The 27900-nt window shown below is 36.8% G+C and overlaps 1 protein-coding gene across 1 annotated transcript in view; it reads right to left on the bottom strand.

Moving 5' to 3' along the window:
* SH3PXD2B (SH3 and PX domains 2B) overlaps positions 1-27900 on the bottom strand; it is a 125764-nt gene that overhangs the window by 10384 nt on the left and 87480 nt on the right. The window contains exons 7-12 of the mRNA XM_074212409.1: positions 22860-22994; positions 19404-19508; positions 14463-14580; positions 9085-9311; positions 6781-6830; positions 5967-6092 (exon numbers count right to left, since the gene is read on the bottom strand). Of these exons, the coding sequence (XP_074068510.1) occupies positions 5967-6092; positions 6781-6830; positions 9085-9311; positions 14463-14580; positions 19404-19508; positions 22860-22994 (761 nt within the window). The remainder of the gene's footprint in view (positions 1-5966; positions 6093-6780; positions 6831-9084; positions 9312-14462; positions 14581-19403; positions 19509-22859; positions 22995-27900) is intronic.

Raw genomic sequence — 27900 nt, 5'->3', positions numbered from 1 at the left:
GCCCAGTATCTATGTAGAAAAGTGATTTGTGTCCTAACAATACAGAGGTAAGTAGGAAAAAGAATCCTCTAGTTCTCTTTGGGACTTGGAGCAAAAAATCCTTCAAAAAGTCTTTTGTGATTCTATGGAGTTTTATACATTACATTTATTTATTTTTATATATATGGTATTACTTATTTGTGAACATGTTGCAATACCTCAGTAGAATTCAAGCTTTTCTGTTTCCCTAGTACCTAATACACAGTATACTACATTATATACTATGTAATATTAATAAATGCTTATGGATTACCTGCACAAATGAAATGCATATCAATACCTATTAATTAGAAATTAATAGTCTCACAAATAAGTAACTTTAGGATCAGTGCAGTAGAAAAATGAAAACTGACAACAAATAGTCAATTCAATGGACATTTTATTAAGTACATCCTTTTTATAAGCACTGTTCAGGCCTTTGAGGAATTAATTACATCCTATTAATTTGATACTACTAATGATAAAAATGCCTATTGTATGTAAGCAATAATATATTCTTCCCATCATATCTTATGAGAAGTTTCCATTATTTGGACATTAGGAAGGAACAAATGAAGTTTTTAAACTTAAAAATGAATATATGGAGGGCGAGAAATAGTATGAAGAAAATACATATTCAATGAGTTTCTATCATTATTCTCTCATTATTAAGCATTTTCAGTATTTCCTTGCTACTAATCTGCTGCAAATTTTTGCCATATGCAAAACTTTGACTATGAAATAAGGTTACTTCTTAAAATTCAGAAACTCGGGGCGGCTAGGTGGTGCAGTGGATAAAGCACCGGCCCTGGAGTCAGGAGTACCTGGGTTCAAATCCGGTCTCAGACACTTAATAATTACCTAGCTGTGTGGCCTTGGGCAAGCCACTTAACCCCATTTGCCTTGCAAAAACCTAAAAAAAAAACCTAAAAAAAAATTCAGAAACTCCAAAGGATCCCTTCTTTCTTTCCTCCATAAATGCCCTACCAATTGGCACCTAGTTCCTGGTACTTGAACCAGGCTGAACTGCTATTCTAAAATTGTTGAGATCAGAACAGAAGGAAGTAAATATTTATCTTAGCAGAACAAAGAAGATTTGGGATTGAGAAATGATGCTCTAAATTGTATCAAATTTAAAGAAAAACCCCAAAAGTCAATTCCAATTTTTAAAGATATATTGCTGGCAGTGGAGTAGTCTGAGGTGAATATGAATAGAATATAGCATACTACACCAAGAGTTGCACAAGAGAAGGAGTAGTAGGCATGGAAGATGTCAACAATTGTGTGTTGTTCACACACACACACACACACACACACACACACACACACAACCAGTAAATGTGGCAAAAGTAAGGGACAACTGATAGCCCCCACACTCTAATGTACTTTTTCAATGTCAAGAGAATTAGAGTAAATTCAGACTTAAAATATATCACTAAGTAGTTGTCATAAAAACTATCTGATACCAGAAGAAAATACAGAAATATATCAATGAATGGAATCTAGACAGTAAACTATAGTTATATCAAAAATAAAAACTAGGGAAGAGATTCACTATTCAATCAATATACTTGGGAAAGTCAGTTGACAACCCAGCAAAATGAATTATGCTTATGTCTCGTATCATATATAAAAGTGAATACCATTTAGAGGAGAAACTTAAAATACACAAAAATGGAATAATGTTTTTGTCTCTGACTCTGTTGAGAGCTAAGACTTTTTTTTTATTTTCTATTTAATAAGTAAAAAGAATTTTTGGGACCAGGTATAAGTGATTGATTTACATAAAGTAAAATTTTTCTATACAATTAAACTACATAGATGGAATACCAAAGGAATTAAAGAATACCAAAACACTGGAGAAAATACTTGTGACAATTGTCAGATTAAAGATCTGTTATTTTAAATATATTGGGAAAAGTTTAAAAAAAACCCCACAAAGATAGCCCAGGAAGGAAAAATTCAGGCATCAGTTAATAAATGTTTATTAATGCCTACTATGAGTAAGGCAGCACTAGTGCTAAGTGCTAGGGATTCAAAAAAAAGGGGAAAAAGCGTGTTTCTTTCATCAAGAATCATATAATCTAATATCATGTAAACAAATACATACACACACACACACACACACAGTCCATATACGAGATAAACAGGAAATAATTAAGAGTATAAGAACTAGGACTAAGTAGGGTTGGAAAAGGTTTCCTGTAGAAGATGGGATTTTGACTGGGACTGAAAGGAAACTAGGAAAGGCAATAAAAAAAGGAGAAGGGAGAACATTCTAGGAATAAGGGACAGATAGGAAAAATGCCTGGACTAGGGAGAATGTCTTCATGGAACAGCAAGAATGCTGACATGATATCATTGGATGGAAGAATATGTGTTTGGGAGCAAGTTGTAAGAAGACTGGAAAGATGTGTAGGGTTAAGAGGGGGGGTAGGTTATAAAGGATTTTGAAAATCAGACATAAGATTTTGTATTTGATGCAGGAGGCAATAGGGAGCTAGTAGAGTTCATTAAGTGGAGGGGAAGGGAAACTGTAAAATTTAGTAGGAAGAGGGGAAGGGTGATCTGATCAGGGCTGTGTCTTAGTAATTTTACTTTAGTAACTGAATGGAGAGACTTGAGAAAGGCAAATTCACCAGCAGGATATTTAAGTAGTCCAGATGTGAATTGATTAAAGGAATTAAAGGACCCTACAGAGAAGTGGCAGTGTTAAAGGAGAGAGGGGGGCACATTTGAGAGTGGTTGTGAAAGGTGAAATTGATAAGCCTAGGAAACAGATTGGCTATAGGGGTGACATAATTGAAGATGACAGCTAGGGGTGTGAGCCTGAGGATAGTGGTGCTCTCTACAGTAATACAGAAACTGGGGGAAGAATGGGACCATGATAATGAGTTCAGTAATGGACACGTTAAGTTAAAAATGTCTACCGGACATCAGACGTCTGAAAGGCAGTTGGAGCCTAGATATCAGCAGAAAGACAAAGGCAAGATAGATTAAAGAAACATCAGTAGTAGATGAGATCACCAAGTGAAGTAGTATTCAGGGAGAAAAGAAGGTCAAGGACAGAATACCGTGGAATGCCAAAAGATATGAACAAACAAATTTTAAAACAGGAATCACAAATTGAAACCTCACTAATAATCAAAGAAATGCAAATTACACAACTTTGAAGTGTCATCCCACAATCATCAAACTGGAAAGCATAATTTTTTTAAAAAATGAAACTTTAGAGGCAGCTAGGTTTATCAATGGATAGAGTACTGGTCTTGGAGTCAGGAGGACTTAAGATCAAATTTGACCTCAGACATTTACTAGTTGTGTGATCCTAGGCAAGTCACTTAATTTTGATTTCCTCAAAAAAAAAACTCTATGCTGACAAATTATAGATAAAATAGGTAAGATACATGTATAATTAATAAGCTAGATGACTCAGTGGATAGTGTTGGACCCGGAGTTTGGAAGACCTGAGTACAAATTTGACCTCAGACACTATCTATGTGACCCTGGGCAAGTCACTTAACCTTTATTGTCTTATTCAGTGGAGAAGGAAATGACAAAACTACTCCAGTATCTTTGCCAAGAAAACCCCAAGGATATGATATATAGGGTCACAAAAAGTAAGACATGACTGAAAGAGGGAACAACAACAAAACACTCATATATGCTAGTAAAATGTTCAACTTATACAACTTTTTTTAAAGAGCAAACTCATACATGCTTTAAAAGTCAACAAAAATAATCACGTCATTTGACCTATTAATTCCACTGCTGGAACTATATCCTGAATGCTATTAAAAACAAACAATAAGGGAGTTCTAAAAATTTTCACAGTATTTTTAAAAAACCAAACAAACCTGGAAGCAACTTAAGTGTTCAACAAAGAATGATGATTATAAAAATATAGACTGGAAATTATGAAGACAAAAAAATTCTAAAAAGGACTTAATAAAATAATGCAAAATGAAAAAGTAGGGCCAGAAAACAAAATACCCATTATTTACAACCATATAATATGAAAAGTGAATTAGAATGGATAAAATATTTTGGCAGAGGGATAAAGAGGATGACTAGAAAGATGTCTTGATATTTTGTGTTGAATTTAATAATACATTTGCAAAAGACTATTAAGCAAATTAAATTACTGAATAGCATGCTGATGTTCAACATTTAATTGTAAATTATTTAGTTAGTTTAAAACAGTTTTTCAAAAAAGAGAGAACTAGAGATGGTCCTCAAAATGTTGTGTGGGCCTTCTTTGAAGGATTTGTAGGAAAACAGGGACAAGAGTCTTACTAGATTCTTGTTACTAAAGAGAAGGAATGAAAAGATATCTCCTCTTTGTAGAGGTGGACTATGGGTATGAACCATTACATACAATGTCAGATTTGTTGATATGTTAGCAGCTATGCTGAACTGATTTCCACCACTTTTTTCTTGTTTGTTATAAAAGATGGAACTTTGGGGGAGGGGGGAGGGGGATATATTGTGAAATACAATTAACATAAAAGCAAATACAATACAAATGTTAAACAAAACACACAAGATGAGAAAGTATGAATAAGTTGTGATTGATGTCACTATATTCCATCTATGAGATCACTGATTCCTCAAAAAGTTGTGGAAAGCAGGTGGAAATAAAGGTTGAGAACTTGGTAGAGAGATCTTTAAGGCCTATAGACATAGATCTGATATCACTTGTGAACTTTCCAAGTTTCAGATAAAACCAGTTCAGTTGCCAATAGGACATATTTTATAATTCATAATATAATTATAATATATGCAAATACATTTCTCTTTAGAGACAGTGCTGCCTAGAGGACATTAGCTTCTACCAGTAAAATAAAATAATCTACATGGAAGAAGTATTGCTACACAGGGAGGCCGTGTAATGTTGTGAAATGATACTGAGGGTTCTGTTCTCTATTTTGCTACTTACTAGATAAAGAACTTAGCCTTAGTTATTAATTGTGTCTCAGTTTCTTCATATCTCAAATGGGATAATAGTAATTTTCTTTTGCGAGTAAACTGAGATAGCATTAAAATACTTTGGAGATGTAAAATAGTTGATAATAGATATAAAAATTATATAATTTTTTCCTAATCTTCATACCTTTCCTTCTAAATAACCAGTGGTGGGGCAGAGATAAGATTTCTTTCTAATGAGAAATATTAGCACCCATGGTATTCAACACAACAGAAGCAGAATTGGTTGTTAAAGACTTTGGAGCACTCTGAGATCAAGGATAATGTTTTTCTTATGTTTCCTTGTACTCAAGTTATTACTTAAGAAATATTTGTCCAATTTTTGTTGTTGATGATGGGAAATGATGAACTGACAATAACAGTTGTCATGATGCTATTTCTGCCTATTTCTCATCTATGATGATGTATATTGTGTGTATGAGAGTGAAATAGTGTGAGAGAGAGAGAGAGAACATTTCAAAATCTGCATCCCAAGTTACCTACCTGATACCCTATTGTTTTTATTTTCTGATGAGGAAGATGATAGAGACAAAGGGAGAAGGATAGGAGGTAGTGTTTGGGAGGTGATGACTGATTCTAACAATTGTGTTGTTAGAGACTTGGGTCAATTTATCCTCATTGGAGAGTAATGACTATGCCAGGACCATCTTACGTGCCACCTCTGGCAACTATAATGTATGCTGCTGCTGCAGCATGAGGGGTCTTTGTTGTTATTCCCACCTATAAAGGAATTTCCAAACATGTATCTATAGAAAAAAATCTGAAAGAACTGTGGATACCTTAACTTTTTGGAATCATCAAGAGAGATGAGAAAAAGTATTCAGGGGGAAGAGAAATTCCAGGGAATTGTTCAGACAAGAGGAAAGGAAGATGAAAGGATGGGAGGGGAGGGCAGAGGAAGGAAGAAGTCAGAGGAGGAAAAGGCAGGCTGGAGGTAGGAAGGGAAAGTCAAGACAACGCACCTCAACTTTCAGTCCAGCCTGGAAACTGATTCCATCAGGAATAGTTGTCTGGAACTCAGCAATGGTGTAATACTCCTCTTCCACTTGGGGTGGGATAGGGGGTTTTGGCAGGTTCAGACCTCGAGGCTGAGAGAAACACAAGACTTGCTTGAATGTAAAGTGTATTATTATTAATAACAAGTTTATATACAACCAGTAATTTTGTGGGATTCAATTAAAATGTGATTTGGTTCTAAAGAGATGTTGGATTTTTGAAATTATGAGTGAATCAGATGATTTTCAACTGAGGGTATTATGGGAGAAATGTGGAAAGATAAAGGAACTCTAGGGCTACACTGAAACTTTTTTTTAGAGGAAAAAAATTAGAAAGTTTTCTTACACCTTAGAGGCAACAATCAGAACACGAACAGAGGAAATAAGAATAGCATTAGAGGAAAATGTTCCCTTTTTGCCCAAGATTTGGTTTTTGTTCACTTAGAGGGGCATAACTTTATATAATTTATTCATTGGAAAGGGACCTAGGTTAAGAGTCAAAGGTGTGTCTGTCTTGATTTTGACTTTGTCAATAATATCTTATGTGACCTTAGGCAAATGATTTGTCTCTAAACCTGTTTCCTTATATGTCAAGTAGGATGATAATATTTACTATACATAGTATGAGTATTGTTGAGATCGTTGCTAGAATAAAATGAAATAATGCCTGTGAAGATGCTTTGTTCAAGATAAGAAAATATATGTTAAATATACAGGATTATCCTATAATGCAAGCTTTTTAAATAAGGGTCTGGTTCCCCAGAGTGAGGGTTTTACTTACAATGGTCATGTCTCGTCGAGGAGGGGGTCTCTGCCTCATCTTTGGAGATCCTGTGGAGAAGCACAGTCTTATTGTACTTTGGTTCAAAAGATAGTACCCATTATTCAACATATATTTGTTGCACATCAACTAGGAAAAATGCACAGAGGGAAGGCATAATGTTTTTTTAAAAAAAGAAAACAGGGCTGATTACACTCAAGGAACCTCAAGGAGTAAAATAAAATGTGCACACAAACAATTATGATGCCAACTAGAATGTAAAAAATACAATAAATGATTTAGAATTTGATGTTAAAAACTCCAATTAGAGGAAGAATCAACTATCTCCTGTAAGTTCATCCATACACTTTCCTTGAACTTTCTCTCAGTTCAGGTTCATGCCACTTTGTCAACGCAACTTTTCCCCAAAATGAAATAAATCACTAGCCTTTGTCTATTCTGAAATTAAAGAGATGTCCAGAATTTGCACTCTAGCAGTAAGGGACAACTTGTGGAAAGGAGGGGAAAAAAAAGTACACTCCCAGAATGTTTGAGAGGAGAAACTTCTGGGCTCAGTGGTAGAATCTTTTCCATATGAACATCAAGTTTCAAGCACCTATACTGTCAGGGACCATTGGAGGTTAGTGCTAAGGAGAGAATCTACACTGAAGAAAATTCTTCAAGAAAGTCAGAGTGGAGAGCATTGTCTAGCAATATCCTGAATGGGTGCAACAGTCTATATATGGCTGATAAGATAAAATTTAAGGGAAATTAAATTTAAATTTAAAATTTAATTGGAAAAGAGGAGAGAATACCATGCTTTTATATCTGCCTCTGGGCAAGTCACTTTTCTTTCCTCAGTCTCATTTTCCTCACATGAGGAAGCTAGAGAGAAGGAGACATTGTAGCAGATAGATCCTTAGGAAGACCTGAGGCCAAATATGTGTGACACTGCAGAAAGTCCCTTATTTTCTTTTTGGATCAATTTCCTATAACAGCACCAATTTTATAAAGTTATTGTAAGGATCAAATAGGACAATATATGTTTTTATCTTCTTCCTTTTCTTCTCTACTCTCTTCTCTTTTTCTTTTTCATTTTTTCATTTTCTTCTTTTGTTTACTTTTCCTTTTTCATTTACTCTTTTTTTCTTTTCCTTTTTCCTTCTTTCTTTTCCTCTTCTTCCTCTTTCTTCTTCTTCTTCTTATAAAAGTTCTCTGAGGTCTGTTGAGCTTTAGCTCTATGACCCACCTTTCTGATCTTAACAATAATATATCTTGCTCTCTGAACTCCAATATTCTGAGGTAGATTACTTTTCATGCATCCTTTTCCTTATCCCCTTCCCTGTCTTTTTTCCTCAAACTTGATCAGCATAGTCAAAGACCTAGGACAACAAAATACTTTCTCTGCTTAGAATTGCCAAAATAGAATGGAATACTGGTCCATGGTTATGGGGGAAAGAGGAATTTTCAGTAGTTAAAAGACAGAGGTTTGTTTAATTAGTCAATCACCAAGTACATGTCAAATACTGTGTCAGGTGTAGAGAAAAGAAAGATAAATATTAAATGGTTCCTGTCCTCACTGGGCTTACATTCAATCAGATGCAAGAATTTTGTATAAATAGGGTCAGGAAATAATGAACAAGACCATAAAACAAAAGTAAATGGGAAGAAGGAAATAGTTCATCTGGGACCAAGGAATTGCCAACTGGAGGCAGTATTGCTTATATGACCTGGTTTAAGCTACGAGGTTGTTATTTTATTTTTTTTTAGGTTTTTTTTTTTTTGCAAGGCAAATGGGGTTAAGTGGCTTGCCCAAGGACACACAGCTAGGTAATTATTAAGTGTCTGAGACCAGATTTGAACCCAGATACTCCTGACTCCAGGGCCGGTGCTTTATCCACTGTGCCACCTAGTCGCCCCGAGGTTATTATTTTTTTCAATAATACAAAATACTTAAACGAAACAAACTAGTGCAGAGAAGGACCTTTCTTCTCCAATGACTGGAAGTCTGTTCCCTAATCATATCCTCTCTTCATAAGGCATACAGAAGTCTTTAGACATGGTCCCTGGAAGAGCAGTAGAATTAGCAGAAAACAAAAAAACCATGATTTTAAATCTGGTTCTTCCAGTAATCATGTGTTCTCTCAAAATCTCAATTTTCCTATCTGGAAAATGAGGATAATAATACTAATAGGGTTATGAGGTTTAAATTAGATAAGACCTACAAGAAACTTAGAAAAACATTAATCATTATGCATTGTGCATTATTAGGATGAACTGAATTTAAGACAGACTTTCTCTTTATCCTATTGACAATCTACTTACTTTGCTTCATGTCGCCATCTAGAACTGTGCGATTCTCAAACCTCCCATCTCTCTGGTTATTGAGTACATCCTTTTCTCTGCCTGCCGAGGTCTGCTGCCGGGAAATACCATCCACATCGACAGTACATGAATGGGCTGGTGACCCAGAGCTTATCTTCTGAGCAAATAGCTCTCCACTGCCTTTTTTCAGGTAGGAGGCAGGGGCCCAGCCCTCTTTACCTTGAAACCTAGGAAAATAAATATCTTCAGTGAGTTCACATCATACTTTCCCTGTGCCAGAGGGGAAGCTTCTTTAACCTTCTAAATTCACCTAAATATCAGGGACTAGAAGCCTAAAAGTATAAATTATCTCAATGAATGTGAAGTAGTGATAAGATAATAATAAATATATAATTCAAATATAATAATAAACAAAAAGAGAATAAGAGATGGCAATCACTAAGAACCAGGAGAAAAACTGTTATTGCTTATAAGATGATGCCTAATAATTGTACAAAAAAGGGACACAGGTCTTAGAGGCTAAACATTGTGATAGAATTTCCCAATTCAAAGGTCTGTTTTAAAGATCAAATTAGGTAACACATATATTTTGTAAATTGTAAAGTACTACAAAAATATTGTAGTTATTGTCTCCATTTTATGTACTTGTAGAATAGACAGGCTGGTCCAGAGCCTGAGGCAAGGCATGTGATAGGGCTTTTGGTTTGACTTCATTTCTTTAAGCTATAAAGCGCTTGAGGTTCTCAGAAATCAGTGTGCTGACCAACAAAGTCAAATTCACACTGAATTCCCTCTGTTACAGAGGTCAGCCCACTACCTGCCACTGGTACAGAAAGTACAGAAAGTCACTATAGATCATGACTTTGGCAACCCAATATATTAAGAGTGGAAGATATGGAAATGATTCCATTCACCCAAGGTCCTTAACAAGAAAAGATGATTTGTTTAGTGTGCAGTGGACAAAATCTCAGATTAAAAACTTGGTTGTATTCGTTTCAACATGTTTTAAGATGTTCAAAAAGAATATAGGTCTTTAAAAAAATTGGAAACAGGTCCAGAAGAAGATAAAAACATATTGTGTTGAGACTATCTATTCATCTTAAATAGGTGTATAGAGAAAAATGGCCCTCTTTCATTCTAGGGCAATATTCCTTTGAATAGAAAAATACAGTCAAGGGATTTTTGTCTCTGTTCAGGACTAAAGGAATCACAGGTTGCCATGAGATTTGATGTTCTAAAATGCCAAGTTATACCCTTTCAAGAGAAGTCATACACACAGAGGCATTATAATTATTTTGGTGGCCAATTATCTAAATTCTGGGCAGAATGTCTTGGAAGATATTCTGACCTCTGAAGGGTAAACCCTGCAAACCTAGATCTTCAGGCGTAATAGCAAAACAGCCTCCCTCTCTCAATCTTCTCAACTTCTATCCCAACCCCCAAGGCCACTTATAACTAATTCCAAAGAATTTGGCTTGATTTTAAAAGGCCAAACCAAAGAGCTACTTAGTCAGCTACATTTTGCTTACCATCATAACCCTCATCCATCCTGAACTCTTCCTGCCTTAGCAGTCCTGGTCAAAGCTATTGTCATGGTACAAATTCTGGGAAATTGTTTTTTTTTCTGTTTTTTTTTTTTTTTTGCAGCTGAGGGGAAGCACTGTGCTTTTTCGACGCCAACACTCAATTAACATTTTTTCAGACTTTTTTTTAAAGTTGCAAGGTTTATTGTGTAAGTCAATAAATTTAATGATTTTACTCGATATCAGATAATCTGAATAACATTATATAACATGCATATACATATATATATGTGTGTGTACACACACACACCCACACACCCACACACCCACATATACACACTAAAAAAAGTAGAAAGAAGATGATTTGGGGGCAGGGTTAGATGATAACTAGAACCTAGGGAAACAAGAAAGGTTTCATGTAGAAAGAGTTGCCTTCTAATATTCTTTTGTGCGAGGGCAGAGACTTCATTAACCTTAATAAGGGTGCTAAATCAATGCCTTTGTATACCACTGCAAGGTACAGTCAAAGAAGAAAGAGAGATTCAAGTAAGAAAAGGATGAGGGAGAAGGGAAAGAAAATGGTAGGATGAAGTTAATATAATATGTCAGTCAACAAGTGTTTGAGCACCCTTATGCTCAATAAAGTGTAAGATATCATATTACAGTAATTGCTATAGATGTCCCATGGCTCCATGGAGATGCTGCATATTTCCTGCCTGTACTAAGCTGTAGGGATCAAATCAAGGCTATCTCTCCTCGGGCCCAAATATGCCTTAAAGCTATGTGGGTGTCTCTATTCCTGAAAATCAATTTAGATAAAAGAATGTGGTGCCACTCAGTGGTAAGCACCTGCTGCTTAATATTGAGCATAATCCCTCTAGAGAAGCCATGCAATAAGAAAACATGAAAGGAAGTCAAATAGTAGAAGAATTTCCAAGCTCTGTGGGTAAAATTGTTTGTCACACCAGTCATTTTGCTAATGATCTGCAAAAATCTGGGCAAAAATGACAAAAACAAGCAAATAAGGACAGCACAACCATGGGAGAAAAAGGGAAGGGTCTGCATTATATATGGATGAATTGGTCAGTGGTCCAAGAATCATAGTATTGAAATGAACTTAATATTAAAAGGGTTCATGGACAAAGGGGGGGGAAATATCACTCTGAATCAAATGGATTTACAGGTATCAAACTTTTAAAGAGTACTTATACTATACAAATTATTCTCAAAAATGGAAAAAGAAAACACTTTACCAAATCTTTTATGAGACTAATACTTAAACCACTGTAAAACAAAACAAAGAAAACTATAGATTAATATTAGTAATGGATATTGATGAAAAATTTTAAATAAAATCCAGGTAAAAAAGGGGTGGAGGCTGACTGGTTACCATCCATTTTCTTTTAATGAATGAAGATGAATGAATGAAAAAACATTAAGTGTTTACTAAGGTTGAAATTCTTTGCTATATTCTATGGATACAAAAAGAAAAGGATAATAGTTCTTGATCTCAATGAGTCTGACTCTAATTAGATCAAGACAAAACATGAGGGGAGTGGAAAAGTCTGGAGATCACTTGGGAGACCTTTGGGTACCTGGGGGTGTGAGCTTCTCAGGGTAGGAAGTCTGAAGGAGTTTTCCCTCTCTTCATCTCACCTCCCACTCTAGCCCAGATCATGCAGGATTCTGAGAAACACTTGGAAGGGGAAGGGTTTAGTGTACAGGAGAAGAAGAAAAGAGGAAGGAGCATTGTCAGGAAGCTTGGTGATGAAGTCTAGGGAACCCGGACTCATGAAGGGGAAGGTGGTGCCACTTGAGACCAGCTCTAATACCTAAAAGAGTCTGAGTTGATCTGAGACGGGGAAAAACAATTTGCTTTGTGCTAGCTCTAGTTGGGGCAATGCTTTTGCATAATGGGAAAGAACTGTTTATAATGTAGTATTACATTTAAGAAAAATATCTTCCCTTGCTTAGTCCTACAACTTTTTCTCTCCTAGGCCTAATCAGAGCTCTGGGTAAAGAAGGGCTTTTACTTGGGGGATTATAATATGTCTCTTTCTATCACAGTGATGCACAGTATTATTGCTGATGTCAAATTCTAGATCAGGACTGATCTAGGAGTCAGGAGATCTTGGTGCTGGTGCTATTTTGCTTTACAATTTTGGGAAAGTCATATGACTTTTATATTTCTTAGTTTCCCCATCTGTAAAATAGGGATGATAATTGTCCCACCTACCTCACATTATTTTTTTTTTTGAGAGAATGAGGATATTTTGTAAAGCAGAGTACTACACGCATGCAATTACAGTACTACTAATAACATTATTTATTATTATTATTATTATTATTATTATTATTATTATTGTTATTATTAGGCTCTGAGAGACAGAGACTGAGGTAATAGGCACTTGTCCTTGAGATGCTTACAGTTTGAAGGAAGAGTCTAACATCAACTAAAGCAACCTCATTGTAAGGAAAAGTACAAGGGTTGTGACAGTGGCATACCAAAGAAACAAACCCTTCTTCCACATGACTAGTGGTAGTGTAGAATAATGGCAGAGTCAGAGAGATGCAATTGAGGAAAATATATATGTATATGTGTGTAGGTTTTATATTTATAAAATATATATGCTCATATACTTATTAGCTATGTGACTGTGGTCAAGCCATTTAAACTCCATGTGCCTAGGTAATTCTCTTTGACTTACCCAAAAGTAAGTCATATAGGATTTGCAATCTGAATTGGTAGAGGGTTTGCACACTTGAATGTGTTCCCACTAAAAAAAAAATCATGTTTTTTGTATATTTGCATATTCACAAGCACCGGGAATTTGTGACTATGCTTAAAGCACTATCCTCTACTTGAAGTGGGGTCGAAAATAAATGACACTGGGGGTGGCTAGGTGGTGCAATGGCTAGAGCACTGGCCTTGGAGTCAGGAGTACCTGAGTTCAAATCTGGCCTCAGACACTTAATAATTACCTAACTGTGTGGCCTTGGGCAAGCCACTTAACCCCATTGCCTTGCAAAAAAAAATGACATTGAATATTATTTTGCTATAAGAAATGAATAGGATGCTTTCAGAAAAGCCTAGAAAGACTTGTATGAATTGATACAAAGTGAAAGGAGTAGAACCAGAAGAACACTGTACACAGTAACAGCAATATTGCAAGATGATTAACTGTGAATGATCTAGCATTTTTCAGCAATAACTGTAGAGAGAACTTATATGGAGAACTTATATGAAAAATGCTGTCCATCCCCAGAGAAAGAAGTGATGGCGTCTGAATACAGATCAAATCACACTTTTTATACTTTATTTTTCTTGAGGCTTTTTTGGGGGTCTATGTTTACTTCTACATTATGACCAATATGGAAATATGTTTTGCATGGCAATACACATATAACCTATATAAAATTGCTTGTCTTCTCAATGAGGGGGTGGAGAGGGAAGAAGACAGAGAATTTGGAACTCAAAATTTTAAAAAGAAATGTTAAAAATTGGTTTTACATGTAGTTAGGGAAAAATAAAACACTAAATACTAAACAATAAACAATAAAAAAAGAACATAAATGGCAATTTCCAATGCAATTGCCATTTATAAGAAATATCTATGGTCAGAATCTAGAATTTCTTCTAGATCCTGGTAAGTTGCGATTGTGCATGTGGGAAGATGAGATTGTCTATTACAGGCTTACAAAGAAGAATTTGATTAAGGGGAGAAGCATATAAGAGACACCTTCTTTCAGGACTCATTATCACAGATCATCATATAGAGTCCCATGTAGTGTCACTCAGTATAAGAAATCCCAGTCATCCCCTCTCTAAGGTTTAGGGGAGATAGGGAAGAATACCTGATCTTCCACCAGCCCTCTAGGTTTTTCTGGATAACTTCCACCATGGCCCCTCTTTCCAAGTTAATTTCATCCTGGTCTCGAGCAGTATATGGGTAAATGACGGTGTATTTCTCCTCTGTTAGGAACAAAGTATGACATTAGAACTAGGTTACCCCAAAGAGTCACTGAGGAAAGTCAGTTGCCATACAGCAAGTTTCCTCCCCATAAGATCAGAAAACCTTCCTTTAGAAACTGTTCAAATCCCAATTAAAAGTAGACAGCTTAATTTAGTTTTTTAATAGTCTTTTGTTTTTCTACCCAACAATGGAGAGAACAAATTTATTGGAAGCCCTTCAAGGGAAGACCCTATGAGAACTGCTACCATCATGGTCAGTTAGAGTATCATGAATAATCCTTTTAAGTCTACAACTGGGTCTTTATTGAAGGTCTGGCAGTCTCTATGCAGTTGAATCCAATTCAGGATAAGAAGGGTTAAAGCTTTGCCTGGCTATGACAACCTCCCATTTAGATTTGGCAACCTGGCTGCCTGTAGTGTTGAGGGATTAGATCCATTTGGCAGCAGATGGTCTGGGGATGAGATCATTACTAACCAAAGACAGCTAGAAGTTTCATTAATATAGTCAGGAGAACAAATATAAATAGGTAGCTCCTTCCTTTCCCCAAAGTTGCTTTCAGATCTTCTACTTCATACTTTCAGAAAAGTTAAATCCAGCTGTTTCCCCTCCCACAGTAAAACCCTGAGGTCTCTGGCCTTCAAACAGAAGGGTTTTGTTCCTTCAGAATCATCCAGATTCAGGACATTGATTCTGCAGAAAGCAAGGGAATGGGCTTGGTCTTCAGCTGCTCAAGAGCACTCATGCCTAGGGTCAGGGTTGTAAGAGAGAGAGCAATACAGGAAACAGCCTTGGGGTGTTACCCCATGCTCAACATCCAGATCCAAAGGAAGCAACAGGCAAGTTAAGAAGGAATCTGCAATCCCTTCAATTCCCAGGAAAATTCCTTTCTTATCATTGAAGGCTAAAGTGGGTTGAGGGGCTGAAGTATGCATGCTAATTCTTCCTTTCCTGTCTTCTCTCTCCCTCCCTCCCTCTCTCTCTCTCTCTCTCTCTCTCTCTCTCTCTCTCTCTCTCTCTCTCTCTCTCCCTCCCTCTCTCCCCGCTCCTTCCAATAACTCCTAACAAGCTTCTTTTTGTGGTCTGCCTGTCTGGCACTGAGGGCTGACTTACAATATGTCCATTTATTTATTTATTTAACCTCTCTGATCCATCCAAGTAGGGAAATAAGTTGACTCAAATAATGGTATATCCTGTGGGGCAGCTGAGTCGGTTGTTCCTCTGACTCATGAAAACTGCAGACCATGTAGGGAAAGATGCCAGGGCCTGGGTATGCATGAAAGGTTCCATCAAGTGAGGGACTGTGAAGAATAGATGTTGCTCAGATGGGATGCCTTGTTGCCAAATCAGAGTACTAGTCCCTTTCTTTTTCTGATTCCTATAAGGCATCGTCCTGGATGTGGACATCCTCCACATGTGAGGTGGGGGGAGAGCGGGGAGTGTATCTCTAACTCCAAACCATGACCCAAATGAAAGCTGAGGGAAGCAGACTTGACCACTGATGATTCTGCTAAGAGAACAGCTTGAGCTTCCAAAGGCATTGGTTTGTTTTGAGGAGAGCTAGAAGAGGAAAAGGAGAAGAGGGACAACCTCTGCAGTACAGTAACTGTGAGAGTCGGATGATGACTCCTCTTTCCAGGCCCCCACACAAATATACTGAGCACAAGTGACACAAGCAAGGTCACTGTTTATTAACATGCAAAATACATAGACATACACACACATGGTCACAAGGGGAAAGAATTTCATGCATAGGGCAGAAAGAGAGGACCAGGCTCCAAACACAAAACCACAGAACAAGCCTCCACAGAATCCACCTTGACCCCATCCAATGGTGTATAAGTCCCCAAGTGTCCGACGGCGACCCACGTGCCGGGGCAAAGACCAGTATCTCCAAGAGACTGGGAAGGAAGCATGTTGAGTAGCGGAAACCAGGAAATGGATAAAACAGGAGATGAGAAGGCAGCACTCACAAGACAGAGATAGTCCCCCAAATCTACCACTGTTTCTTATTTACATACATGCTACCTCTCATCCCATGTTACATCTGATTTTTCAGAAGCAGAAAGTCCCCGAGTAAGAACCCCAAGTTCTAGCTAAGACAGTGGTAACTAAACTGATCTAATTTTGTCTAAGTGGCTTGAGAGTAAGGGTTCTTAAGTTGGGGTCCATAAACTTGCTTTTAAAAATATTTCTGATAACTGCACTTCACTGTAATTGGTTTTCTTTGAAATTCTAGAATTTTATTTTTTGCAATAAAAACACAACTGAAAGGGACCATAATTTTCACTGAATTGCCAAAGGGGTCCTTAACATAAAAAAAGATTAAGAATTCCTGTTTGAGATTAAAATTATTTAGGGGAAACCCATTAATGACAGGTATTTTTTTAAAAAGGAAATGAAATTGCATTGCTTAATACTTTGTTCCAGAGAACAGATGAAAAAAAATATTTTCCTTTCCTGGTAAAGAGTTAGGGGGAGGGGCCATTGATATAGAAGGCTACATTACACTTTCATGAGTAGTTGTTTTGTTAACTGAATTCTACTTAACTATCCCAATTTATGACAAGGGAGAATTCAGTGATGTAAGGACAGTTATCTGGAGAAATGATTATGGTATATATATAGTGAACAAAAAAAAAAGACATAATAGAACTTGTTTTTGAATAATTTAGAGGGAAGACTGGGAAAACTTACTGAAATGTGTCAAAAAGGTTAATGCTTGGATTTTTTTTTTTTTGGTGGCTTAACCTGTGTGGGGAGGTTCTGATTAGGAAATTCCTCACACCAATGTAGATTAGCAACTGCCTTGCAATTGGTTTTAGAGCTGTTTAGAATCACACCAATGCAAGTGAGACTGGGCTTGAATACAACTCTTTCTGATTCTAGAACTGGTTCTCTATCCACTACATCACATGGCCTCTTTGGATATGGGAATGTATTTTTAAAAACCCCTGCTCATTACAAATACATTTAAAGCTACACAGGACTTACAAAAACTTAAAATAACTGAGTTCCTTATATTTAAAGCTAAAGCTACGGTGGCTTGTTAGAAATTATACCATTAGGCCATGAATGGTCATAAAAAGTACCTTCGTAGGATGGAGGAACAGGTGCTGCTTCTGTTTGTCTTTCTTCATAATCTGCCTAGGTGCCCTACGTTAAGAATGACTGTCTAGTTTCAAATCTAGGCAAGGTCCTGATGCTTCTGGGAGGATCTTTATTCATGAATTCTTGTTTATTTCTTTTTTAATAAGTTGATATTGATGTCTTATGTTTTTTACATCATCATACCCCCCTCCTTCCTCTCCCTGCTCAGAAGGGCATCCCATATTACAAATGTATTTCTTAAAAGATAAAAAAAAGAAAGAAAAAGTGGGGAGAAAAACTGCACAACTGGTCAAGACATTAAAAACTGGAAAACATGTACACTGTACTAACACCTGTGGACTTTCCACCTCTATGAAGAGGTGGGTTGGGAGTGTCCTTTCATATATCTTCAGCATTTATGATTTCTAAAGAAAAATGGTACAGGGGCAGCTAGGTGGCACAGTGGATAGAGCACCGGCCCTGGAGTCAGGAGTACCTGAGTTCAAATCCGACCTCAGACACTTAATAATTACCTAGCTGTGTGGCCTTGTGCAAGCCATTTAACCCCATTTGCCTTGCAAAAAAAAAAAAAAAAAAAAGAAAAAGAAAGAAAAACGGTACATTTGCTGGAAGCTGGTGGTTGTAACAGCACACATGATTTTCTGGTTTGGTAATTCAAGGAAAATCAGGAAATTACTTGAAACCAAATAGGGAAAGTTCTCTTGATTATTTCACCCTGATTATTTTAAAGGTGGCAGGAGTCCAATTAAGTATAAAAGTGGGTAGTACCAGTCAGCATTTAAGTCAGAAAAGCATCACAAGTAATCTCTGACTTGATGGCTTAGTAAAAGCAAACTAGCTATTTGGGCTGTTATTAAAGATTCACTCTTGGGATGTCAGTTCTAATGGACCAGGTGTAGTGTAAATTTCAAGCGATCAGCCTCTCTCTGCCTTTATTAGAAGAATATCTAATAAGAGCAATCAATGATATTTATATTGTGCTCTAATATTTACAAAGTTTATAAACTTTATAAATAAGTTCAAATTCTTTGCCAATGATCTATTAATACCTGTAAAGGACTGCCAAAGAATGATTCTGGGGTGGAAACAGAGAAATAGGTTTCCTTAAACTCTGACTTTAGTAAAATATAGTTAACAAGTCTATACAATTGATTATGTAAACATCAGGGATATCTGAAGTCAGGTTCTACTGGGTTTTTCTCCAAATTAGCCTCTAGGGATAGAGAAAGTGATTCCCTTCATTCCCAATTCAAATGCCAAATTTGCTTTTACTAAACTACTGGGCCAGAGATTACTAGTCCCTCGGGATATTTTTAATTCCCTGCAAAGACTGGGAGAGGGTTTAGAAAGTCCCATACCAACCAAAATGGCTTAGCTACCATTTTGTGGCAGCTTCATGGGATCATTTACTTTTGTCTTCATTCAGCCAACATATATTAAATGTGTATAGGAAACTTTTAGATGTTTAGGGGGATGATAAGTTCAAAAAAACATAGTTCAACTTTTATGGCTCTGATAATCTATCTAAAAGGAGAACATATAAACATAGACAAAGGGAATAAATAACATTATGTATAATATAGTGATAAAAGAAATTATAGGAATCATTGAGTCCAACCTTTCAATCACAGGGATCCCTTCTTTTCACTAAGAGTCATTGAAAACAAATATATACATATGTGTATATACAGAAATAATGTTGAATTTTTCCTACCTTCTTCAGGTTGCAAAGAAAATTCATCTTGGCCACCATCCTGACCTTCCAAACAAGTTGCAGGGACCCAACCCTGCTCATCAGCAGTGCTTACAAACCACCATCCTGGAAGGGAGGAAAAAGGATAATGGGTAAATGTAGCTGGATAATGGGGAATAACTATTGATCTTCTCACCATGCTCATTCCCACCTCAATGCCTACTTCTCTCCATCAAGCCATATTATGTATATCCTTCAGTGTACAAATTAGATATCACTTTTCCTTGATTTGATTTAATTCAATTCAACGAATCTGAGTGCCAAAGGTGTACAAAAGTCCATGGCAGATCCTGGGTGATATGCAAAGTTTAGATAAGAACTCATTCCTGCTCTCATAGAGCTTACAGACTAATGGGGGGTTAGGGTGGTAAGGAGTCAAATAACTATTGTACAAAACAGTATTTAATAAGTGTAGAAGAAAGAAATCAAGGGAAGTGAGGTAAACTAGAGCTGGGGAGTGTGTCATTGGAGTAAGACTTTGGAATACGGGTAAGGCTTCAATAGATTTGTGTGGGAGGAGGAAATTTTAGCTCTAGGGAACAGCATGAACAAGGATGCAAAGGTAGCAAGATTATATGGAGGTAATGAGTGGTCCAGTTTAGACTAAAAAAGGCAAGGTAATATCACATTGTGAAGGGTCTTGAATTCTTGGTTAAGGCATTTGAACTTTTACCCAGGGATAGAAAATAAAGCCCAGAAATGTGATTTTATTGGTGTAGGGAACTCCTAGATGATGAAACTGCCCAGTCAGTGCAGGCTGGCACCTTCTCTGCATCTTATAGACTGAGTTGCATAGATCATTGAACTCAGGAGATTACATCTAACAAATTTTTATTATTGTTCAATTGTGTCTGAATCTGTGATCCCTTTTGGAGTTTTCTTGCCAAAGATATTATAGTAGTTCACCATTTCCTTTTCCAGCTCATTTTATAGAGAAGGAAACTGAGGCAAATAGGGTTATACAGCTAGAAAGTGTTTGAGGCCAGATGTGAACTCATGTGAGTTTTTCCTGACTTCAGGTCTAGTACTAACTGCCATCTGGCAAATAACAGGAGCATAATATATATGCTTGTTGCCTTGTTGACTGAGAAGTTAAAGGACTTGTTTAAGATGACATAGCTAGTAGGTGTAGGAATAGGGATCAGGGTAGGGACTAGACTTGTGCTTTCATTGGTATAGGAAGTTTTCAGTTGAGGAAAAGTCCTTTCCAATGCAGACCAGCACATCCTCTGCAACTTGTGGTCTCAGAATTTCTTAGTGCAGTAACAAGTCCAGGGACTTGCCCAGGGTCTGTAATAGAGATGTAACTTGAACTCAGATCTTCCTGGCTCCAAGGCCAACTCTATCCACTCTAACAAACTGCCTCTGAGTTCACTCTTTAAACAAAAATCCATTAAAGAGTTTTGACTGGAGGAGTGACATATTTAAATCCATGCATAAAGAAGATAAATCTGATAACAGATTGAGCAATGATTTAAGATATCTCTCCTTTCTTTGCATTCTTATAGCACTTATTGTCTACTATAGGGCTGTCCAAAGTTACTTTTAAAAGTTTTTATTGAAACAATAGAAAATTTATTTTGATTTGCCATTTTAGTGAGAACTCTGTGGTAGTTCAACTTCATTTACAAAAGCATTTAATATAACCACAGGGGTCAGATTTTAGATAGCCCTGGTCTACTACATTATTTAGAACTTGGTAGTTAGACTTTTGTATTATTATCTTTGTGTGTGTAAATTTTGTCTTTTCATGTACATTATAAACTCCTTGCAGGCAGTAGCAATGTCTTGTCATTTGATCTATCTGTGGACTTGTTTTAACCACACCTTTCCTGCTCATCCTTCTTATACATAAAAATGCTTGGGCCAAATACAACCTAAGCTTTCAGTATTCAAACTACACTCAAGTTTGATTAAGATTATGTTGGAAATTGTCCCTAATAAAGAGTGTTTCATGCTGATGAAGTAGGGAGGAAGGTGCCATTTAAAGTCAAAATGAAGCTGGGATATGAATCTAATTCTGATTCTATATTAGATTTACTGAGTTACTCAAACTTTCTGTTCATCAGTTTCAGCCAAATCAATAAGACACAAGCAATGTTTTTTTGAGAAGAGTCTACACCTGGGTTCAGGATAATTTTTATTTCTGAGGTTAAAGATGTGATTATTTTTGGACAATTATGATTGGTTATATCTGTGCTTATGGATGCATCTGGGTTGGTATATATGGTAGGCTAGAGAAATTACAGTTTAATTTGTAGAAATTATATTTCATATTAATGATAGTCATATTTAGGAGCTAACATTCATCGCAGATTCAGGATGTATGCAATTCTAATTTACTTGGCTAATGGTGCTAATTAGCAACCAAGCCAATGTTTACATTATCCAGAAAATGTCAAAAATAGATTTTTCTTCCCATGAACCTGAGTCTAAATCTGGGCTCCGACACTTATTAGCTATGTGGCACTGGGCAAATCACTAAACTTCTGTTTGCCTCAATTTCCTCATTTGTAAAATGGGTATAATAATACCACCTAGCTCCTGGCATTATTGTGAGGCTCTAATAAAATATAAATGTAAGAGCTTATCATATTGTTCAGTCCATAGTAAACACTATGTAAACATTAGCTATTATTATCATTAAAGAAAATTTTGAATCAAAGCAATTATGATTGTGATTTTTGGTCAGTCATTTGAATTATTATCTAGATTGACCAGATACAGACTTTAGTCATAATAAGATCCTGAATCTTTTGTATATTTCATTCTTCCATTAAAAGATTTGTTTTGCCTTCTCTAGCTCCTTCTCTTGTCCTTGGTCCTACCCTAACAACTGATAGGTTGTTTGATGAATATTGATCAACCATCATTCTGATACTAATGCTGAAAAAAAGGGTTAACTCTAGTTAATATGGCTTCTGCATTGTGAATAGGGGTCAGCTAAGAACTATACTGAAAACATCAACTTCATAAAAACCTGAAACCTATTAAGATTTTGTGACAACAAACGTTCAGGATGACCTAGGTCAGTTAACAAAAATAGTTTCTTTGGAATGGCTAAACTGTTTCATGTGACTGTTACAAAATGACTAGTGTTCCTCATGGGCAGCATGGCTAGCTTGGAGTGGGATCCTGGGTCTCAATTTTCCTTCCTGTCAGGTGCTGCCCCACAGTGTCTGTCCATGATATTTTTGGTATTGTTTTTATCCTTCATTCTCAAAGAGGATCATGATATCAGGGAGGTGATGCCACAACATGCACATGAACTACATTTGAGTGAGGTGATGTTGTGCAAAGTCACCAGCCTCGCTTTCTCCTCTGAAGCCAGCTGAGTCTTGTGGCCAGATAGGAATCAGGATGACTCGAGATGATCCTGGATACAGTGGGAGGCCTTGATATGAATAGTTGACTTACCTGATTCATTCTTCTCAATGATGTCCACTACCTGGCCCACACACAAGCTGATCTCTGAACTTTCTTGCTTCTGGTAATCTGCCACCACCACATATTGCTCCAAGACCATTGGATCAACTGAGGCCGAGTCTCCCCCTGAAAACAAAGGGGAAAAGAAAAAGAAAATCTCCATGTTTGACCCATCTAGTTACCAGGGAGAGGCACCTGTGGCCCTAGTGAGAAGGGTGGGGGAAGATGACATCCTGAATAGAGAAAAGGACAGCCAAGTGAAGTCAGCTTATGTCTAAGATCTTATCCTGTTTCTTTCTTTCTTTCTTTTTTTTATATTTTCAAGGCAATGGGGTTAAATGGCTTGCCCAAGGCCACATGGCTAGGTAATTATTAAGTGTCTGAGGTCGGATTTGAACCCAGGTACTCCTGACTCCAAGGCTGGGCTGGTGCTCTATTCACTGTGCCACCTAGCCGACCCCTTAGCCTGTTTCTTATCCTATTTCCCTTAAATTTAAGTGACAAAGATCTTCAGAGCTATAGAATGTGAAAAAAATGTATTTAAAGTCATGGCATGGAATTGGGAGTGGGAGGGTGTGTATTTGTGAATGTGTGTATATATGTTGCCAGATGTGCTAAGAGATTTTGGGAGGTTTCTGTTTTACCCTCAAAGTAGTTTCTATGACATCCATATACCCTAACCCTCTCTTCTGGGAAGTTCTAGAGATAATTATACCATTTACCACATAGGAGAAAATGTGCCTAAAGAAAAGATGGAGAAAAAAGAAATGAAAATTTTGGGAGAGAGAAATTAAGGAAGAGAATAAAGAGAGGTAAGGGAGAAGTGGGGAGAAAAAAGGAATAAAAGAAAGGCAATGGGTAAGAATAGAAAGATTAGAAACTGACCTCTCTCTGTCTCTTTCTCTCATCTTCTCCTTCTGATCCCCTCCTTTTACTTTTCCCAGAAAGGTAGCACAGAGTAGTGAAAAGGATACTGGACTTAGCTCAGGAGATCTGAGTTTTGTTCCTACTACCAATTCTTACTAGCTCTGTAGTACCAGGAAAGTCACTTAAACTCTTAGTCTCAGTTTGCTCACCTATGGAATGTGAATAATACTTGAACTGCCTACTCCATAGGGTTTCTGTGAACAAAATGCTTCATAAATCTTAACACACTGTATCAATGAGAATTATATTACTACTTTGGGGTCAAAGATGAAGCCACAAACATGATGAATTTGGCTTCTTTTGGAGCCCAAGAATGACTCTATCCATAGATTTCCTCATATTAACCTTTCCTACTTACTCTGAGTAACACAGCAAAGGACTGAATTCCTCAGCCTGCCCTACAAAGGTTAAGAACCCAATTTAACTGAGAGGTTCCAAACCATGATTCCCTTGGACAGAAATGCCAATAAAGGGCTATAAGGTAATTCAAATAGGAATTTGGGTGTGTGTGTGGAGAGGAGAGTTAAAATAAACCTAATTTATTTTATCCTGAAGTTAGGCTATGGCAAGAATTCAGCTGTCAGCCTTGGGCTACCACCAGCCAGGATATCACTTCCTATGATTATCCCAACAGGTGGAGCCAGACCTCTGAGTATGCACTTCTCCCAAAGAGAATTAGTTAGGCCAGCACATAGGACTCAAAAACCCAGGAATCCCTCTGTCTTTGCATTTCTGTACACATGGGCATGTTCATGAAGGATCAAAAGGAGATAAAAACAACCTAGCAAAATAATCAAGATTTGAAACCAGTGACATCTGTTCCTAAGTGAACCCTAAATATACATACAAATGTAACAAGTTTGTACTTTTCTTGGCTATGGGTTATTCCTTTTAAATTCTTCTCATACTCACATATCTAAGATAAATGTATTAAAAATCAAGGCTGAGGGGCTATTTGTAGAATATAGGTCCCCACTACGATTTCCCTTCAAAACAAGAGGTGAATGCACACGAGGGCCATCAGGCCTTTATATACTCCTTGAATGTACAGATGAATTGAACATCCAGGCTATGCTTGGTCTATGGAAGTTTAAAATTCATTATAACTACTCTTGTGATTGCTTATTTTCTTATTCCACTAGCAGTAATCCTATTTTTTATGCTAGGAAATTTCCCTGGAAAGTCACATTTAGGAACTCAGAAAGGATCAGAATGATTACCAAGATTCCTGAAAACTTTTTCTGAAAAAAGTCACAAAATTGGAGAAAATAGTTCTCTCAGGTTAATGTTTAAGCAGGCTATTAGCATGTTGCTAAAAAAAAAGTTCCCAGGGACCCCTATAGTCATCTATTTTGGGAGGGAAGGGGGGGTTCTAATTGGGGAGAACAAAGGCAGCAAAAATCTATTCAAGATAAAATACAGCATTGTACAAAAGTTAAAACTCTCCATCCTAGTTGAATAGCACATTTACCAAAAAAAAAAAAAAAAAAAAAAGATTTTGTACTGACATGACTGCTCTGAATGGCACCTGACAAGATCTGGATCAAGGACTGAGCCAGTAATGAGGTAACAGTTGAGTTTCCAACTCCATATGAATGCTTCCAAGCAAATATACAAAAAATTCTTGATTTGATCAGCTCTGTGACAACCCCCTCCAACAACAAAGGCAACCAACTGCCTTTGACTTGTCCATCTAATCCAATCCACACCTGGAAAGAATTCCCACTACAACATACCTGACAAGTGGTTTTTCCAGTCTCTGAAGATCTCTACTAAAGAGATACCTACTATTACCTATCTCGGGTTCATTCCACTTTGGAATAGTTGGGAAGTTTTTTCCTTTTCATCAAGTCTAAACATGCTTCTTTACAACTTTCACCCACTGCTTTTGAATCTTGTCCTCTGGGGTCAAACAGAGCAAATCTAATGTTTTTCGATAAGTCCTAGGATACAAAGAAGTTAAATGACTTGACCAGGGTCACAAAGCAAGTTAATGCCTGAGGTAGGATTTGAACCTAGATCTTCCTGACTCTAGGCCCAAAAAAGCTATCTACTACAACCAGGAAATTCTCCCCAGCATAGCAGGAATAAGATGTAACATGTAATTGGGAAATATTTAACAAAATAAATATAAATATAATAGAACATATACTCAAATAATGCAACATGTAGTTCACAATGATCCTTATGGAAAGTTTAGAAATAGAAATGGATTCCAATTTTTATTTGATTTTGACTCTTGCATGTTTTTAAAAATGTGAAAATGTGACCTGTTGACACATTTTGTAGTAACTGAATACAGGAAGTTAAATGAAGATAGGACACTGAGAACAGGAAGGTGGAAAAAAGGTGAGTAGATCAAGATTTAAAGATGACTTTTGTGAGACAATGCCTTCTCCTTTTCCAAAGAATTTAGTATTTCTGTTTCTTCCAAATCATGATCTGAATCCCAATCCAAGTCTCAGACTCTGAGTGCCCAGATCTAGGCAAGGATACCAAGGTGGGCTTGGATTCAAGACCTGAGTTCAAATTTGACCTTGGACACTTGCTAGCTGTGAGATTCTGGGCAAGTCACTTAACCTTGTTTATCTTAGCATCCTCATCTGTAAAATGAGCTAGAGAAGGAAATAGCAAACCATTCCAATATTTTTGCCAAGAAAATCCCAAATTGAGTCACAAAGAGTCATACACAACTGAACAACAATAAAAACCTATTGATGAAGTCTAAGATTGACAGAAAACTCTTAAACACACTTCATTATATCAATTTGGATAAAAGTTTTTACAAAGATGAATTTGTGAGAATAGAATCTACAAATCCACAAATATATTATTCAAGGGAATACTATGGGGTATATTCCTAGGGTGTGCCATTGGAAGGGAGAGATGGGTATATAAGGTGGAGAGGGAAAAGAAAAGGACAAAGTGCAACATCAATGAAGAGATTCTAGAATTGTGTAAATGTTGCAAAGCTCCTCCCAGCAGGCATAAAACTGTGAACATGCCTGGAACAGGTCATAATTATCCTTGATCACCATTTTCTTATGGATTTTTTTACATGATAATAATGTATCTCTCTTCCACTAACATCCTTCAATGGTTTATTAGGCTATGAAGATGACTCTGAGCCCTCACAGGCTGTCAGCTGGATCTAAGTTCTAAACTAGAAGGTTTTACAAGGTGGAAGGGCTTTGAGTATGGCAAGGCCTGACCTTCAAGGGCCTCCCAAGCTAGGTGAGGAGAGGAACTCAGAACTAGAAGATTGGCCACCACTTGATAATTTGGGGGGGAGAGGGAGCTGATGATGCTGTGATTTGAATTAGTATAGGTAGTGCCAATACTTGTGAAAACACAGATCTTCTAAAGCAATGATTTCAAACACAAATAGAAATCATACATAAGAATCCCTGTGGGCTGCATGTTGACTTAGAAGACCACATAATTAATATTATCTAGGTTCTCTTGTGGTTTTATTTACTCTATCAGACACTTCTCAATTACATTTTAATTTGGTTTGATCTTACTGAGAACTGTTGTAAAGGTGTATGACACCTCTGTTCTAAAGCATCACAAATTTTACAATTTGTCAGTGGCACAAATATGATTCACTTATCAGAAATTTACTTCATCAACACACTTGGTGGACCATATCAATTCTGGAAAGCCAACAATATTTGAGTAAAGAACAGTATTCAGGGTGTTAGAATGTAATAAGAAAAAGATTATGGTCTAGTAGAATCACATTGATTTTTTCTAAGTTTACAAAAGGTAATAGGGTTAGGTGACTTGCCCAAGTTCACAAGATAGGTAATTATTATGTGTCTGAGACCGGATTTGAACTCAGGTCTTCCTGACTCCAGGTTGGTGCTCTATCTACTGCACTACCTAGCTGCTCCTGCTTAACAGTCTTTAAGACTGTTCTACCTAAAAGCTTGGGAGGGGAAAACTGATTGAAAGGAACTACATAATATAGACATAAAAGTTTCCCCCCAACTCAATCATCTTTGGCAATAAGATGATAAGGAACTAGGCATTTTAAACATTTCTGAAACATCTATATATATAACCTCATGTGTTCCTAAAGGATGGACAAATTTAAAGGTAG

This window comes from Macrotis lagotis, chromosome 1 (genome assembly GCF_037893015.1).
Source record: "Macrotis lagotis isolate mMagLag1 chromosome 1, bilby.v1.9.chrom.fasta, whole genome shotgun sequence".
Lineage (NCBI taxonomy): Eukaryota > Metazoa > Chordata > Mammalia > Peramelemorphia > Peramelidae > Macrotis > Macrotis lagotis.
The sequence above is the reverse complement of the archived record's forward strand: the minus strand, read 5'-3'. Positions and strand labels throughout refer to the sequence as shown.